Source organism: Mauremys mutica, chromosome 1, assembly GCF_020497125.1.
Source record: "Mauremys mutica isolate MM-2020 ecotype Southern chromosome 1, ASM2049712v1, whole genome shotgun sequence".
NCBI classification, from domain to species: Eukaryota; Metazoa; Chordata; order Testudines; family Geoemydidae; genus Mauremys; species Mauremys mutica.
Genome location: NC_059072.1, coordinates 268,921,449 through 268,937,673, shown reverse-complemented (window position 1 = coordinate 268,937,673; position 16,225 = coordinate 268,921,449). Strand labels below are relative to the sequence as shown.

At 42.6% G+C, this 16,225-nt stretch overlaps 1 protein-coding gene across 4 annotated transcripts in view; it reads right to left on the bottom strand.

Moving 5' to 3' along the window:
* ABCC4 (ATP binding cassette subfamily C member 4) overlaps window positions 1–16,225 on the bottom strand; it is a 228,647-nt gene that overhangs the window by 22,877 nt on the left and 189,545 nt on the right. For all 4 annotated transcript variants that reach the window (XM_045009855.1, XM_045009864.1, XM_045009873.1 and 1 more), the window contains 3 exons: window positions 15,106–15,195; window positions 14,488–14,660; window positions 8,716–8,821 (listed from right to left, as the gene is read on the bottom strand). In XM_045009855.1, coding sequence (XP_044865790.1) covers window positions 8,716–8,821; window positions 14,488–14,660; window positions 15,106–15,195 — 369 coding nt within the window. The remainder of the gene's footprint in view (window positions 1–8,715; window positions 8,822–14,487; window positions 14,661–15,105; window positions 15,196–16,225) is intronic.

Below are 16,225 nucleotides of genomic sequence, written 5' to 3'. Positions count from 1 at the left end.
GAAAAGGAGGAAAGAAGCACTGAAGATGTGGAGATTAAAGATAATCCAGGCATGGCCCAACACCTAAACAAATACTTTGTCTCAGTTTTTAATAAGGGTAATGAGAAATTTGGGAGCAGTGGCAGGGGAGCTAATGGAAATGAGGATATGAAGGAGAAATTACCACATCTGAGGTGGAGATCAAACTCAAATAGTTTAATGAGACGAAATCAGGGGGCCCAGATAATCTCCATCCAAGAATATTAAAGGAACTGGCACATGAAATTGTAAGTCCAATAGCAAGGATTTTTAATGAATTTGTAAAATCGGGGGTCGTACCCTATCACTGGAGGATTGCTAATGTAGTTCCTATTTTTAAGAAAGGGAAAAAATGTGATCCAGGAAGCCTGTTAGTTTAACCTCCATTGCATGCAAGGTCTTGCAACAAATTTTGAAAGAGAAAGTAGTTAAGGACATAGAGGTAAATGGTAATAGAGATAAAATACAATATGTTTTTACAAAAAGTAGATGGTGACAGACCAAACTGATCTTTTTCTTTGAGACGATAACTGATTTTTTAGACAAAGGAAATGCAGTAGATCTAATCTACCTATATTTCAGTAAGGCATTTAATACAGTTCTACATGGGAAATTATTAGTTAAATTGGAGAGGAATGGGATTAATATGAAAATTGAAAGATGGATAAAGAACTGGATAAAGGGGAGACTACAATGGGTCATACTGACAGGTGATCTCTCAGGCTGGAGGGAGGTTACTAGTGGAGTTTCTCAGGGACTGGCCTTGGGACCAACCTTATTTAACATTTTTATTAATGACTTTAGCACAAAAAGTGAGAGTGTGCTAATAAAATCTGCGGATGACACAAAGTTGGGAGGCATTGCCATTATGGAAGAGGATCAGAATATCATCCGGATGACCTTGAAAGCTGGAGTAATACAAATGAGATGAAATTTATTAGTGCAAGGTCATGCACTTACAAACAACAAGAATTTTTCCTGTAAGCTGGGGACTTATCAGTTGGAAGCAACAGAGGAGAAGAAAGACTTGGGTGTATTGGTTGATCACAGGATGAGTTGCCAATGTGATGCAGCCGTGAAAAAAGCTAATACAGTCCTAGGATGCATCAGTAGAGGTTATACAAGGCACTGGTGAGACCTCATCTGGAACACTATGTGAAATTCTGGTCTCCCATGTTTAAGAAAGATTAATTCAAATTGGAACAGGTGCAGAGAAGGGACATTAGGATGATCTAAGGAATGGAAAACCTACCTTATGAAAGGAGACTCAAAGAGCTTGGCTTCCATAGCCTAATGAAAAAAAGGCTGAGGGGAGATATGATTGCTCTCTTTAAATATATCAGAGTGTTAAATACCAGGGAGAGAGAGGAGTTATTTAAGTTAAGCACCGACATTGACACAAGAGCAACGGGTGGGGCGGGGTGCAGGCAAAAAACCTCACTTGCTTCAAGACTGCGCTTGATAAGTTTATGGAGGGGATGGTATGACAAGGCTGCCTACGATGGCATGTAGCCAATCTTCAACTGCTAGTGGCAAATACAGTAACTCCTCACTTAAAGTCATCCTGGTTAACGTTGTTTCGTTGCTGATCAATTAGGGAACATGCTCGTTTAAAGTTGTGCGATGCTCCCTTCTAACGTCATTTGGCAGCCGCCTGCTCTGTCCACTGTTTGCAGGAAGAGCAGCCCGTTGCAGCTAGCTGGTGGGGGCTTGGGAGCAGTGTGGAACGGCAGCCCCCCATCAGCTCCCCACTCCCCTATGTTCCCTGTGCAGCAGCTGCCCAGCAGGCTAGCAATTGCAGCTGTCCCTCCCCCCAGTGCCATGTACTGCTCCTGCCCTCTGCCTTGGAGCTGCTCCCCAAGATTCCTGCTTGATGTGCAGGGGGGAGGGGAGGAAGAGGGCAGCTAATGTCAGGGTGTCCCCCTCCCCCCCCTGCTCCTGCACCCCGCTTACCCCATCTTCCATAGAGCAGGGGGGACAAACGACAGGGCTCAGGATGGAGGGAGCTTGCTGGCAGCAGCTGCGGTCCCAGCAAGCTGATCTAATTAACAAGGCAGTGTACTTAAAGGGGAAATGTGCATCTCTCTTTCTCTCACACACACATGCTGTGTCTCTCTGTCTGCAATGCTGTCTCCTCTCCCTCCATTCCTGCTGCCTTGTAGAGTATGAGAGTTAACCCAACCCTTGAGGGCTCAGCCAATTGCTAGTTCATCATTTAGCAGTAAGGCATTCCCTGGGAATTATCCCTCTCTCTGACTCCTCCACCTCAACCAAGTTTCACAATCATCATCACTGTGTACCAGTATTAAATTGTTTGTTTAAAACTTAGGGGTGTGTGTGTGTGTGTATATATATATAATATAGTCTTATCTGATGAAAAAAATTCCCTGGAACCCAACCTCATCATTTACATTAATTCTTATGGGGAAATTGGATTCGCTTAACATCGTTTGGCTTAAAGTCGAATTTTTCAGGAACATAACTACAATGTTAAGTGAGGAGTTACTGTATCCCCAGTGATGGGACATTAGATGGCAAGGGCTCAGAGTTACCAGAGAGAATTATTTCCTCGTGTCTGGCTGGTGGATCCTGCCAAAATGCTTGACTGACTGCCATATATGGGGTTGGGAAGGAATTTTTTCTCCTGGTCAGATTGGCAGAGCCCCTGGGAGTTTTTTACCTTCCTTCTGCAACATGTGGCATGCAGGTCACATGCAGGTTTAAACTAGTGTAAATGGTGGATTCTCTGTAACTTGAAGTCTTTAAATCATGATTTGAGGACTTCAGTAACTGAGCCAGAGGTCATGGGTCTATTACAGGAGTGGGTGGGTGAGGTTCTATGGCCTGAAACGTGCAAGAGGGCAGAGCAAATGATTATGATGGTGTCTTCTGGCCTTTAAGTCTATGAGACTATTGGGTATTCGGGGTGATGCTCTCTCAGTGTCTTCTGTCAGAGCAGTTCCGCTTTGTATATTTGAAGATGGGATTTGAACCTAAGCCTCCTACATCCTAGAGCAGTGCCCTAACCAGTGGGATATAAAATCAGTCTCTTGCTTAATACAAAGCGGAAAACCAATGGGCTATTCTGGGTTGGTGTTACTCTCTCTCACCAAAATTTCAAAAAGGTCATGGTTCTGTCTGGTATATAACGGGAAAATATTTGAAATTTTCACAAGGCGAGAAAACAGTTTCCTGCCTAGCTCTAGTTATTAGATTTTGGTGAGATTTATAAAAGAAGCCCAGCTTGAAGAAAGTCAGTTCAGCAACTCTAAAGTTATGTTTGAAGTCTGCATTTGAATCCTGATAAGTTATTGAAAACCTATAATTTGAGACAGCATAAATTTGGGATGGCCTAGAATTGGAGGCAGTTTTCATAAGGGGCAGAAAAATATAAAAGGCGAAGAAAATTACAAGTCCTGGAGGATAAATAGCTCATTTCCATTTTTGTATTTTTACTCTTACACCTCTCCTCCCACCCCTGCAATTTGTATCATGTTATTTTCAGGGTTATGGCCCTTCAACAACACCTCATTGGAGTGCTGACAGAGTTGTATGCTTATTCTGGGTCTGGTCACTTAAGTGGGGGCACTCAATAGCACTCCGAAGGGGCTGGATTCTCAGCCCTCCGGCCAAGTTCCTTAGGATGCTTACCCCTTTTGGGATCCCAGGGAACAAACAACTTAGGAGTAGCAACATACGTGAAGGAAAAAGGGACTATATAGACAGTCCCTGCCAGGCCTGTCAGAGGGGCCTTCGATGGCTTACAATCCAGCTCCACGTCCACTGGTTCACCAACACTGGAAGGAATAAGATACAGCCTCCTTTGCCTCATGTGACTTGGGCCTTCTTTTCAGCGAGGGTGTAGGCTCTGCTCTCTGCCAGGCTTTTCTCTGGGAGCTAGGAAGTTGAGCAATCAGTTGTCTTCTCAGAGCTTCTCCTCCTCCTCCATTTCTTGACATGACTCACAAGTGTGGACCACTCCAGCGCAGAGCAGCTCCTTAACCCCTTCCTGCCTGGTGTGGGCTTTACATACCTTGTCACAGTTACACATTTGTATTTAAGAAATAACACATTATAATATTGAGAGCCCATATCTGAAAATATGTGCACAAAGGGAATACAGTTAAGGTTAATTATTTAGCCTTAACTTTTGAAATTCTCTGACTTTTGAGTAATTTCTTTATTAACCTGAATCATCCATTAAGGCTAGTTTGCATGCATGGAATATATTTATTTAGGGCTACCAGATGTGCTACTTCCACAATGAAGAACAGTATCTTGCTGTTGTAAGAATACGGAACACTGTTTTGGTTTTCTTTTGCTTTTTACAATTTCAGAATCCTTCTAGCCTTTTTAATAGGTCACTTCCCATAAGGCTCATGTATATATGAATGCAGATTTTTAAGTATACTTTCATTTAAAAGTATCTCTTCCATAGACACTGCCGTTTAGCCTTTGACTGCCAGAAGCTGTGAGTGGATTACTCGATGATTGCCCGTTCTGCCTCTCTGAAGCACCTGGCACTGGCCACTGTTGGAAGACAGAATTCTGAGCTAGATGCACCATTGATTTGACCCAGTACAGTCGTTCTTATGTTCTTATTTTCAATGGTGTACAATGCTTCTGATCTTTTGGAGGCAGAGCCAATAGTTTCATCTTGGTGTCTTTCTTGCTGCTAGTGTAGTGAGAGAAGATTAAGTCTCATTCATAGCTACTGGAAACCAACTGTAAGTGGCTCCAAGCCAGAAAAAGCTCTGTGTAGTGACTTGAAGAAAAGAGGTTTTTTAATGGCTCACAATAGGTATTAAATTTCTCATTCTTTCTGTATTACGTTTCTCCCCCCTGCAAATTCTTGCAGAATTCTCAAGCCAACAATGTGGACTAGTAATGCTTGCTGAGCCTATGGGACACTTTGTAAATCCTCTCCTTAATACAATCTAGAAAGGACAGCAAAACCATTCCAAGAGAAGTCAGATTGGATTGTATGTGGACATAAAGGGTATTTAAAGGAAAGGGGTCTGTAATATAAGCTAAAAGGAAACAATAAAACGCTAGAAATAGAAAGCTAACTCTAGAGCTACAACAAAGGAACTATCTTTAGTCATAAGAGAGCGAGCAGTATGGGAAGAAAGACTATTTTTAATTTGTCTATCTTGCTCCAGTATTTTATAGCAAATGAGTAAATAAAGAATTAAGTAGCTATTATTATGACTGTACCATGTTTAATAAAATGAAAACATCTTTATAAAATAGCATTTTGAACCTAACATGTTAATGGTGCCTAATGAACCAAAACTAGTGGAAATCCCTTTGGATAGCCAACATATAAACAAAGCTATTAATTAGGTTGCAGTTGTTTTCGAACACGCATTTTGTTCAACATAGTGGCAGTAAACAAAACCAGATCAGTCTTTGTGAGGCAGTATTCACCAGTGAAGAAATACTTAATTATTACATCGTAAGCATTTGCAGTTACATGACTTATTATGACAATATTTATGAAGTGACTACCCAGCAGTAAACTATAATCTGTCAATTCATAGCCTAATGTTTATGATGCTCCAGAACACCAATAGGCACAGATGCTTCATTTTTGTATACACCACACAACCATTACAATCCTTGAATATTGGTTCAAAATGTGTTTATGGTGTCCAAGAGGAAAAAATAACTAGTGAGAATAAAAACACTCCCTATTTCAGCTTTTATGAGAGAAAAAGTTTAATAAGGATGGTTCTATTAATATCACACTCATCTAGGGGGGGAGAGTGTACTTCAGTCTTCAGCTCTGTAAAATCTTGACCCTTCTGTTCAACCATAAGGGTGACCTCTAGTGTCATTTCTATTGTTGCTTTTTGTGATGTACGTGCCAGGGGCAGCTCTAGCTTTTTTGCCACCCCAAGCACGGCAGGCAAGCTGCTTTCGGCGACTTGCCTGCGGGAGGTCCCCGGTTCTGTGGATTCGGCGGCTTGCCTACGGGAGGTCCGCCAGTCCCGTGGCTTCGGCGTACCCACCACCAAATTGACGCCGAATCCACGGGACCAGGGACCTCCTGCTGGCAAGCCGCCGAGGGCAGCCTGACTGCCGCCCTTGCAGGAACCGGCAGGGCACCCCCCACGGCTTGCCGCCCCCGGCACGCGCTTGGAGCGCTGGTGCCTGGAGCTGCCGCTGGTATGTGCCCACAAAGGCCCTCGTCTTACAATTAATAGCATGTGGGTGGATAGCTGTGCCTATGCAGAGTTGCATTAACTTGACTGAGGCTCTGTGCAAGAGTAGCAGTCTGCTGTGAGCTACCAACTGCATAATTGGGACCTAAGAAATGAGCTGAGATGACAGATCCACATCTAGTAAACCACTTAACAACTGGCAGTTGCTTTCATTGACTACTATCAGGCTAGTTTCAAACCAATCAACAAGACATTATAGGCTCCGTATCTTTTGGCCCAGATCAATCTCAAACCAAGATCTATTGACACAGTGCAACCAAGAGGACATGATCACCATCATTGCCAGGAGGCGTGGGAGATGGAAACTGATGGAAACTGATTCCATCACCAGAGTAGCAATAAGATGGACACCGGAAGGCAAGCGAAAACGAGGCCGCTCCAAAACAACATGGCGAAAAACTGTGGAAGCCAAGCTGAAAAACCTGGGGTACAGCTGGGGAATCATTGAAAGACTTGCCAGAAATAGACAGGAGTGGAGGAGCTTTGTCACTGCCCTAAACACCACAGGTGTAAAGGGAACATGATAATGATAATGATGATGATCCATTCCATTCTCTTAACATCATGCTGTCCTCCATCTTGATGTACTATGTCTATATCCAGTTTTCAAGTTTCTTATAGTAAGACAGCAAGATGACTGAAGAAACTTGGGCAGTAAATAACAAACTGAGATACAATTTACATAGATATTCAATGGGAGGAAATAATCTGGAAAGCAATACTTCTGATAGAGGGCTAGAAGACACAGAGCGGAACAAAGAACCAAATCAGACACAAGTTTGCAATACAATATGGGAGCAAAATAGGCCAATACAAATTTAGGCTGCTCAGACACAACAATGACAGAGCAGGGAAGCAACAGTCCTTCTCTATATAGCTCTGAGACAACTGCACATGAAATGTTGTTTGCAGTTCTGTACACATCAATGCCAGAAAGATCCTTACAAATTGGAGGAAGTTCAGAGAACAGAAACAACAGTGATTAATAATTAGGAATTTGGAGGGACTTACTTACAGGAAAGACTTAAATGTCTCACTTGAGTATTCATAGTTTGGTTTGGTGACTATAAAAGAGGAGATGCAAATATTTGAATGCTGCAGAAGACCATCAAGGAGGGAAAGTTATATCCGGATAGTACAAGGAAGTATCCATACTATAATGTGATGAAATTAAGAATATATATAAAATATCAATACAACTTTTCTCATATTGCAGTTGAATAATCTCTCAAGGGAAGTGGTGGAAACCCCAACACCGCATAGGACATTTATTTGGGGAAACACTAATTCAGGGGTTGGCAGCCTCTGGCACGCAGCTCTGGCAGGCCAGGCCAGTTTGTTTACCTGCCGCGTCGGCAGGTTCGGCCAACCGCAGCTCCCACTGGCTGCGGTTCACCGTCCCAGGCCAATGGGGTGGCGGGAAGCCGCGGCCAGCACATCCCTTGCCCGCACATCCCTTCCCTCTCCAGAATCTGTTCCCATATAAGACACATTATGTTATTAGCCCTTATGTTCGTGAAGATAACCTTGAAGAAGTTAACTGAGCATAAACCAATGCAGTAATACCAGCCTGACAGTGCAGACAACCTGAAACAATAATACCAAGAGCTGTGAATTGTTTAATTCATCTCAATCAGAGTCCACAATTCTGTAGACACGAATTTGGCATGTTCCAAAATATTCAGCATTTTTGCTAAATAAGTCAGCATTTTACTAAAGCCAGGTGCTGGACATTTTCTTTTCTGTCTCCCTGGCCTACCAAACCCTTCCTGCAACCTTCCTCACTAAGGGTAGTTATTCCTTCAAGCCTGGGAGCCCAAAATGTCCAGTTTGCACCCAGGAAGTAACATTGTGGGGGCTGGGGGCAGAGATAAGGGTGATGGAGGGAGATCAGGTACCAGAAGTATAGGCTGGAAAGCGGGGCTGTTTGGAGAACAGCAAAGCAACTGAGCACTGGGAAGCTGAGGAGAGAAGCTGCTAAAGCTAGCTACAAGCTCCCTCTTTCCCCTGGCACACAGGAGAGGAAGAATTTTATGAGCCAGGCTAAACAACATTGCAGGACCCAAGGCCCAGGGACTGCAGCCAAGTTGCCGGCAGAGCACAGCAAAAATATCCCCTCCTGAAAAATAATCAACAGTTTGCACTTCACAGAGTCTTTTTCAGGTATGAGCTGGGGGGAGCGAGAGATGGCAGTGAAAGATATTTAATAAATTTATATGTCTGCAGAGTACATGGGACCCTGACTGTAGAGTACAATGCTGCATCAGCAGAGAGAGTGACTGGGTGATCTAATAGGTCTTTTTCCATCCCTAACTTCTATGAGCTGCTAGTCAAGGTAGTTTTCCATAGATATATATTTGCCAAAATCACCTTCTCTTCCTCCCTGGATCTGAATAACACCCTCCCCACCCACCCTATCTATTCAATCTTATATAAAGGGAACTTGAACCAATGCTGTTAACATTCTTACCATAATCTTGTCACTGTCGATAATGGTGTTCAACCTGTGTGCAATGGTCAGCACAGTGCACTGGGCAAACTTTTCACGGATTGTCTTTTGAATCAACTCATCCGTTCTGAAACACAGAAAGAGCAGCGGAAATGGAAGTGAGAGAGCTACATGAATGATCTGACTGCAGAGAAGTTCTATGATTGCACTGTAAATAACTGTAACATCGGGAAATACTAATTTGCAGAGGTGCTGGAGTATGTCCTTCCTTCAGTATGGTTGGGCACATCATGAAACAAACCCAAAAGGAGGATTCTGAAGGTTAAGGATGAAAATGTTTCTTTTTCAAAGAATTTCCACTATCATGTGCACTAAAGATCAGCAGTTAAAGCAAGATGGAACTGGGGGAGAGAATGGCTCAGTTTCTTCTCCCTGACTTGAGGGATCAGCACCTGCTCCCCCCTGTCCTCAGCTAGTGCTGTAAGAGATCCCACTGCTTTAATCACGCAAAGGTCTCACACTATATACATCTTCCAAAATGTCAATCTGACTTTTATTTTGAGTCTGAATGAGAGTATCTACAATAAGCAAATATCCCCGATTGAAATTAACCCAGCAATATAAAAATATCCATGTATTACATAAAAGACATCTCTTTAGTAGTTCAGGACCCACAATCTCTCTCCAGCAAAGGGGACAGCCCTGTGAGTATGTTTATTACCTAGAGATGCAAGACATAAAGATAGCAGGACATCAGCTCCCTGTGGAACCAGGACTTTGGGGGCACATGGTCCCAGAAGCCCAGTGTGGGCGGAGCCTTCCTTGGAGTTTCCTGAAGAAACTGCCTCTTAAGAAGGCCTCTGTCTTCTCCCAAAGGAGAAAAGTCAGGAGCAGTAGAACTGCCACTGAGGCAGGGTTACGGGGGACAGCTGAGCTTCCTCCTCACCCATCCCTCATCTCTCCTGGAGCCAGACTTTTCGAGCACTCTTGTCCCAGCAGCCCTGGACTACAGGCAAGCCCTTCTGGCACCTTCAGACCCCAAACCATGGTAGTATTAGAGCATTCAGTCCATAACCAATAGGTTTTCTGCCCTCTTCTCAGAGACCAACCCCTGCTATTCTCTCCGCTGCTATCCAAGGGGGAAAACCAGGGCCCTGACAATCTCTTAGTCACCTGGGAGACAGTAGCCCAGGGGAGAGAGAAGGTCCTACTATCTGAAGCAGTTGAGAGGAAAGTTTATATACATCCCTCCTCTCCAATAATTCTAGACAGAGGGGTGGTTGGAGATGGTCTATATAGAAGAGAGGGGAAAACAATTTTTAAAAAAGGTCAGTAAGTTCAGAACCATTTTGACTGATGGGTCATTAGGGGAGCACAAGGAGTTATAGCTTAATAAAAAATTCTGAAAACAATTAAAAATAAAGTTTAAACAATTTGGAACTTTCAAGCTGTGCCCATTGCCAGCCTTTGTAGCCATACGAACTTACTATCATGCTTGTCCTCCCTTTCTTCCTATTGTTTGTTGCACTCTCTTGTTGCATCTTTTATTAGTAAGTTCTTCAGGGCAGATGCCACGTTTACTTATATTTTGGACAGAATCTAACACAATGGAGCCTTGATCCCTAATAATAAACCAATGGCTGCGTGCATGTGCAGTTTCAAAAAGTTCTGAAAGTGAGGTTGCCAAAAGAAGAGTTAACCATATTAATTAGAGAAAAGGGGGGGGGCAGATTCACCCCAAGATTTATGCAGATTTCAGAGGAGAGTCTGCTGGAGGGAAGGGGAAAAGGGGGTTGTGGTGGTTGAAAGCAGCTGCAACTTTACCTTCAACAAAGGAGGGAATGAAGCAAGCACAGCCTCAAAAAAGACCCCTCCCAGATTTAGCTAGAAAATGAGTGTGGGCCAGAGAGCCTGTGCTGACTGAGTGCAAATGCTATTCCCAATGTGAATTACAGCAACCCACCCAGTGAAAAACTGAGGCAAAGTAGCAGTGGCTTTGTCATTTCTCAGGGTGAATTCACACTGGGATCAGGCACCTCTGTCGACCAGCTTCACTAGAGCTCCGATCCTGCATGTATGTTTGAAAACAAAAACCTGATCTGAACATTAATAACCAAATAACTGTAGCTGACATGGAAACCCAACCAATGGTGAGCTGGAGCCGGTTCGCACCGGTTTGTGGGAACCGGTTGTTAAATTTAAAGCCGGTTTAGAACCGGTTGTCCTGCGCGGGCTTCTAAATTTAACAACCGGTAAGTTGAAGTGACCCAGGAGCATAGCTATGGGGGGAAGGAGGGGCAGTGGCCGCTCCCCCTGAGCACATTATCCAAAAGTGGCACCTTAGGCACCAACCCCATGGATGCTCCAGCTCCCCGCCCCGCCCCCTGGCCCCAGCTCACCTTCACTCCACCTCCACCTCCTCCCCTGAACGCTCTGCCCCACTTCTCCCCCCCTCCCCGCTTCCCGTGAATCAGCTGTTCCTGCAGGAAGCCTGGGAGGGCGGAGAAGCAAGCGGCGACTTTGTGCTCAGACCCAGCGAGGCAGGGCAGTCAGAGGGTGGGGAACAGGGGGATTGAATGGGGGCAGGGGTCCCGGGGGGGCAGTCAGGAAGGAGGGGTGGTTGAATGGGGTGGGAGGGGGCAGTGAGGGGACAGGGAGAAGGGGGGTGGATGGGGCAGGGGGCCTGGAGGGGGCATCAAGGATGGGGAAGGAGTCCTGGGGGGGGGGGCGGGCCACGACCCCCTTGTGGGGTGAGGAGGGAACCGGTTGTTAAGATTTTGGCAGCTCATCACTGAACCCAACCCTATTTTAATTAAATGTCATGCAAACAGATTTATCTGGGGATGAAAAAGGGATGTAAATTCTTCAGAAAGTTTCACAAGTATCAATTATTGGAGATTTTTCAAGACATAACGCCGGAAATAAAGTGATTCATATAATTTCCAATTGTAATGCCGAGGGTTTCATGTGCAACTTTTAATAATCATTTAACTACTACAGAATTATTTTATTCATGGGGATAAAATTTCCAACTTCATGATCACGAAGAAAAGCTAAAATTGTGCTAAATTTCCATCATGTGAAATACTTAGACCATCAGGCTTATGTAAACTTTCATATTTAGACCATTTCCTATTTGGAAATAGACTGCAGTATTTCCTGATGTGCATCCTATTAGGTTGTACTGCTTAAAGTCCCACCACAGTTATGCCTGAGATTTTAAGAAAAAGGTAGTGCAAACTGCAGTGCAAACCAACTCAAAGAAGAAACTCCAAGTGAAAGTTGATACCTCTTCAATCATTTGTATTGTAATGCTTATGGTTGCTATTAGTAAACATTTACTTTATTGCAGTATATCTATAGCACATGTCAAGAAAGATAATTTAAATGGATAGTGCAAATAAAAAAAAACAAAGATGTCAAAATGGGGAGGATGAATGAGAGGATATGAAATTTCCATTGGTCTGATTAAATCACAGATAATATCACTTTTTAGCCAAAAATAAGCTAGCAGCCCAAAATCTATGGAGAAGGAAAGGCACTTTCTCTAAAGGTTTTAGAAATGAAATGCATGCTTCACTGCAAAGCTTCTTTGCTGGCACCACTTCTCTCCCAGGAAGAGGTTACAAAAATGAGTCATGGGCAGATACCTCAGTGGAAAGATGAATTTGTGCTTCTGGACTCCACGGGAATCAGGAAGAAATCTATAATTGCTAATGTTAGGTGTTTCGTTTTGTTTTTTAATACAAGTGAAAATAAAATAGCCCGTTTCTTCTGTGGAAAGAGGAGTGCCACCTTGGCTATTGGCAGTATAAGAACTGCTTCCAGAATTAGAGACTTGTTATAGATAAACAAGGTACAGTTAACTGCAGTTGGGAGGGTTTCACTGGACACAGCCCTTACATTTTTGAAGTTTGGCATTCTGATACAGAAGGGTAACTTCTCTCAGCACTGGACCATTACACATCTTGCCAGTCTCTCACACAGTACTAAAACAGTTTGGCAATATGCAGCACTGCAGTGGTGGAAGTTACTGTGTATTGTGTATAGAATGACCGACTTCTTTGGGGAAATCAAGAATTTGTACTACCTCCTCAGAAATGGCCACAAAATCTGTAGGTTTTGCATGTGGCAATATGTTCACAACTCCTCAATCAGCTTGTCTCTCTCTTCTAGCATCCAAATTTAATTTTCCTCAGGGAAACTACAATCATTGCCACTCCAAAATGACCTACAGTGAGCAAATCAAAAACCAAACAAGCCCCAATCCCGCAAGCTGATCCTCACAGGAGGTCACCTGCACTGATCTGCACTGATCATCTTGCATGATTAAAGCATTCCTCACCTTTGCCATGATGCCTACAAAAAGCTTGACAACAGTTAGGTTGCTGGTGTGCAGAGAACTCTGCACCTCCTGCTGACCAATACTGTCTCGTTGTTTCTTTGTACTTTGCCGTCTGTCTATATCCATCTGTTGTCTAATCTTATACACAGATTGTGAGCTGCTTGGAACAGGGACCATTTCTTTGTTCTGTGCTTGTACACTATTTAGCACCATGGGGTCCTGTTCCATAACTAGACCTTGTATAGGCTATGGTAATTCAAATAAATAATAATATTAAGTATAGCGTGCTGGAATACTACAGGCAAGACTTCTCAATAATGCTGTTCAGATCTTTATTATAGCTGGAATTGATTATTGTAACTCCTTTTATATTTGAATATCAAAACAACTTCACTGATTGCAGCTAGTGGAAAAAATTGCACTGAATGACCAGTCATGAACATATAGCATACATTCTTTGACCAGTGAGTGAACTACAATTTGCTTTGATGATAAAATATTAAATGCATCTATTTGAGGGACTTGCTGTTTTATTGACCTTGGATTTTCTCAAACCATAGTTTGGTGGAACTATCTGTTCAGCTCAAACTGATGCAGCATATTTGCAGTGTTTTCAAAAAATATGGTCTCTTTTACTTATTCCCACCAATGTTCAAAGGAGCTTTAAAGACTACTTTATTTTGTAGTTCCTGTAATATTTCAAGATCTCTTAGGATTGTGAGTTCCTCTATTTAATGGGTTTTATCTGTAACCCACTGTATGTACTGAATACCATCCTGAGCATTTGGAAGGAATGACATCTAATAAATACTATTTGTTACAGTCATTTTTCCTTGCTAGTCTTTGTCACTATGTGCACAGGATACCTTTCCTGGATCAACTGACACCAACACTGTGCTTAACTTTTTCATCATGAGGTAGGATGGTGGTGGACTTAGAATCTTTCCATTCTCTGAAGTCTGTCAAGAGATTAACTTTCGTTTGCAGTGTAGCTGTGTCAGGCCTAAGATACTAGAGAGACACCAACAGAAGTTGGTCCAATAAAAGATATTGCCTCATCCATTCTGTCTCTCTAAGAGGTTATCTTGACAGTGCTGATCTGCATTTCCAAAAGGAATCTTTTATCCATGGCTGCTGCAGGGTAAATAGCTTCAAATGTTAATTTACGCACAGAAATCAAGGATATTTTTCTCTTTCCAAGGACAGAGCCTGTATCTATCCCCTCTCAGGATGCATTCAGGGGAGCTTTCATGATCGAACCCCTTAAGCCACGTACAGTGTTTGGTTTGCCTGCTCTGATTAAGCATTGGTGATGCCGTCAGCGTTTCATGAAAACACAAACCCCAGCACAGGCTACACAAGATATGAAGCTTCTCAGTTCACCTCTGTGTTACACCAACCGTGTACAAACAGGAGAATTCATTTTACTATGGCCTTTGATGTTTTACCTTGCGTCCACATTTGCTGTTGCTTCGTCAATAATCAGAATTTGATTTTTTTTGAGAATTGCCCTGGCAAGGCACACAAGCTGTCTCTGACCAACGCTAAAATTAGATCCAGATTCTGCCAACTGTGTCTCCATTTTATCAGGAAGTTCTTCCACAGCCTCCTTCAGTTGCACCTGTAGGTATGCCAATGCACTGTAGGATGAGTAACTCACTTCTAAACAAAATATTGTTGTTGTGATTAGGTTGCCTATTTTTTGTTATGCTTTACACAACAATAAGCATGTAAGATTTACATTTCATACTCATATCCATACACTATGTAATTCAGTTCTACAGTTGAGTCTAAAACTGTTTAAAATCTATTTTTAATTAATCAAAATATATCAAACCTGCATCCTGAATGGATAAAAAATATTAATGCAACATCCATCAGGTCAATGTTATATAGAGAAACATTTATATATATTTACACACTCCACAATTGTTTTCCTTTCTTCTGTCAGCCATATCCTTACTGAATCCAACAAAACCAAATCAAACCTAATATGTATAAACACTATGAATAATGTTATGTTATATGTGAACATTAGATACAAATGATCAGATATTTGGCATTACCTCTTCCAAGACATTCCACAGCTCTTCATCAGTGTATTCATTGAAAGGATCTAAGTTTTTTCTCATAGTTCCAGTGAACAGAACGGGCTCCTGCAAACCAATGCAACATTACATTTTACTTTTTATATACACTTAGTTTTCATACTGCAACACAGAATTTAAACACAATAAAGCTGATCTGAAGCACGCATGGCACATACACATAGTACAACAACAAATGATCCCTAGTGCAATGCAAGGAAAAAAATGGTTGTGATTCTTTTCATATCACAGAAGTAATAAAAGAAAAGAAAACTCAGATGTGTACTAGGGGCATGTTGAAGAAAAAATAAGATAAATGCATAACAAGCCTTCATGAAGATATTTAATAAAACAGATGAAACAAATATAGGTATTTTGACAGAATCGAAATATATGCAACAATTTATTCTGTCTGTACTTGAACTGGCATATCTGTGCTACTTTTGACACCACAACACTTTATAGTATATTTACAAGCTAGGCAATTAAATCCACTGACACTGTTAGCGGAAACAAGCAACAACAAGATGATCAACTCAACGCACTTACATTCCTAGGATACTTGGGTGCTTTAGAAACTCTGCTCCCTACCTCCATAAGGCACAGACAGAGGAGAAGACTCAAGTGGCTCAAGAGGTAGAATACAAGGTGTTGGGATTTTTGTTTTATTTCAGTCTGGAGAAACCCTCCAAGTTTAACATTAAAGAATCTGAGGCCTGGTCTACACTACGCATTTATACCGAATTTAGCAGCATTAAACCGATTTAACCCTGCACCCGTCCACACAACGAAGCCCTTTATATCGATATAAAGGGCTCTTAAAACCGATTTCTGTACTCCTCCCCGACGAGGGGAGTAGCGCTGAAATCGGTATTGCCATGTCGGATTAGGGTTAGTGTGGCCGCAATTCGACAGTATTGGCCTCCGGGCGGTATCCCACAGTGCACCATTGTGACCGCTCGGGAAAGCAATCTGAACTCGGATGCACTGGCCAGGTAGACAGGAAAAGCCCCGCGAACTTTTGAATTTCATTTCCTGTTTGCCCAGTGTGGAACGCTGATCAGCACGGGTGGCCATGCAGTCCCAAATCCAAAAAGAG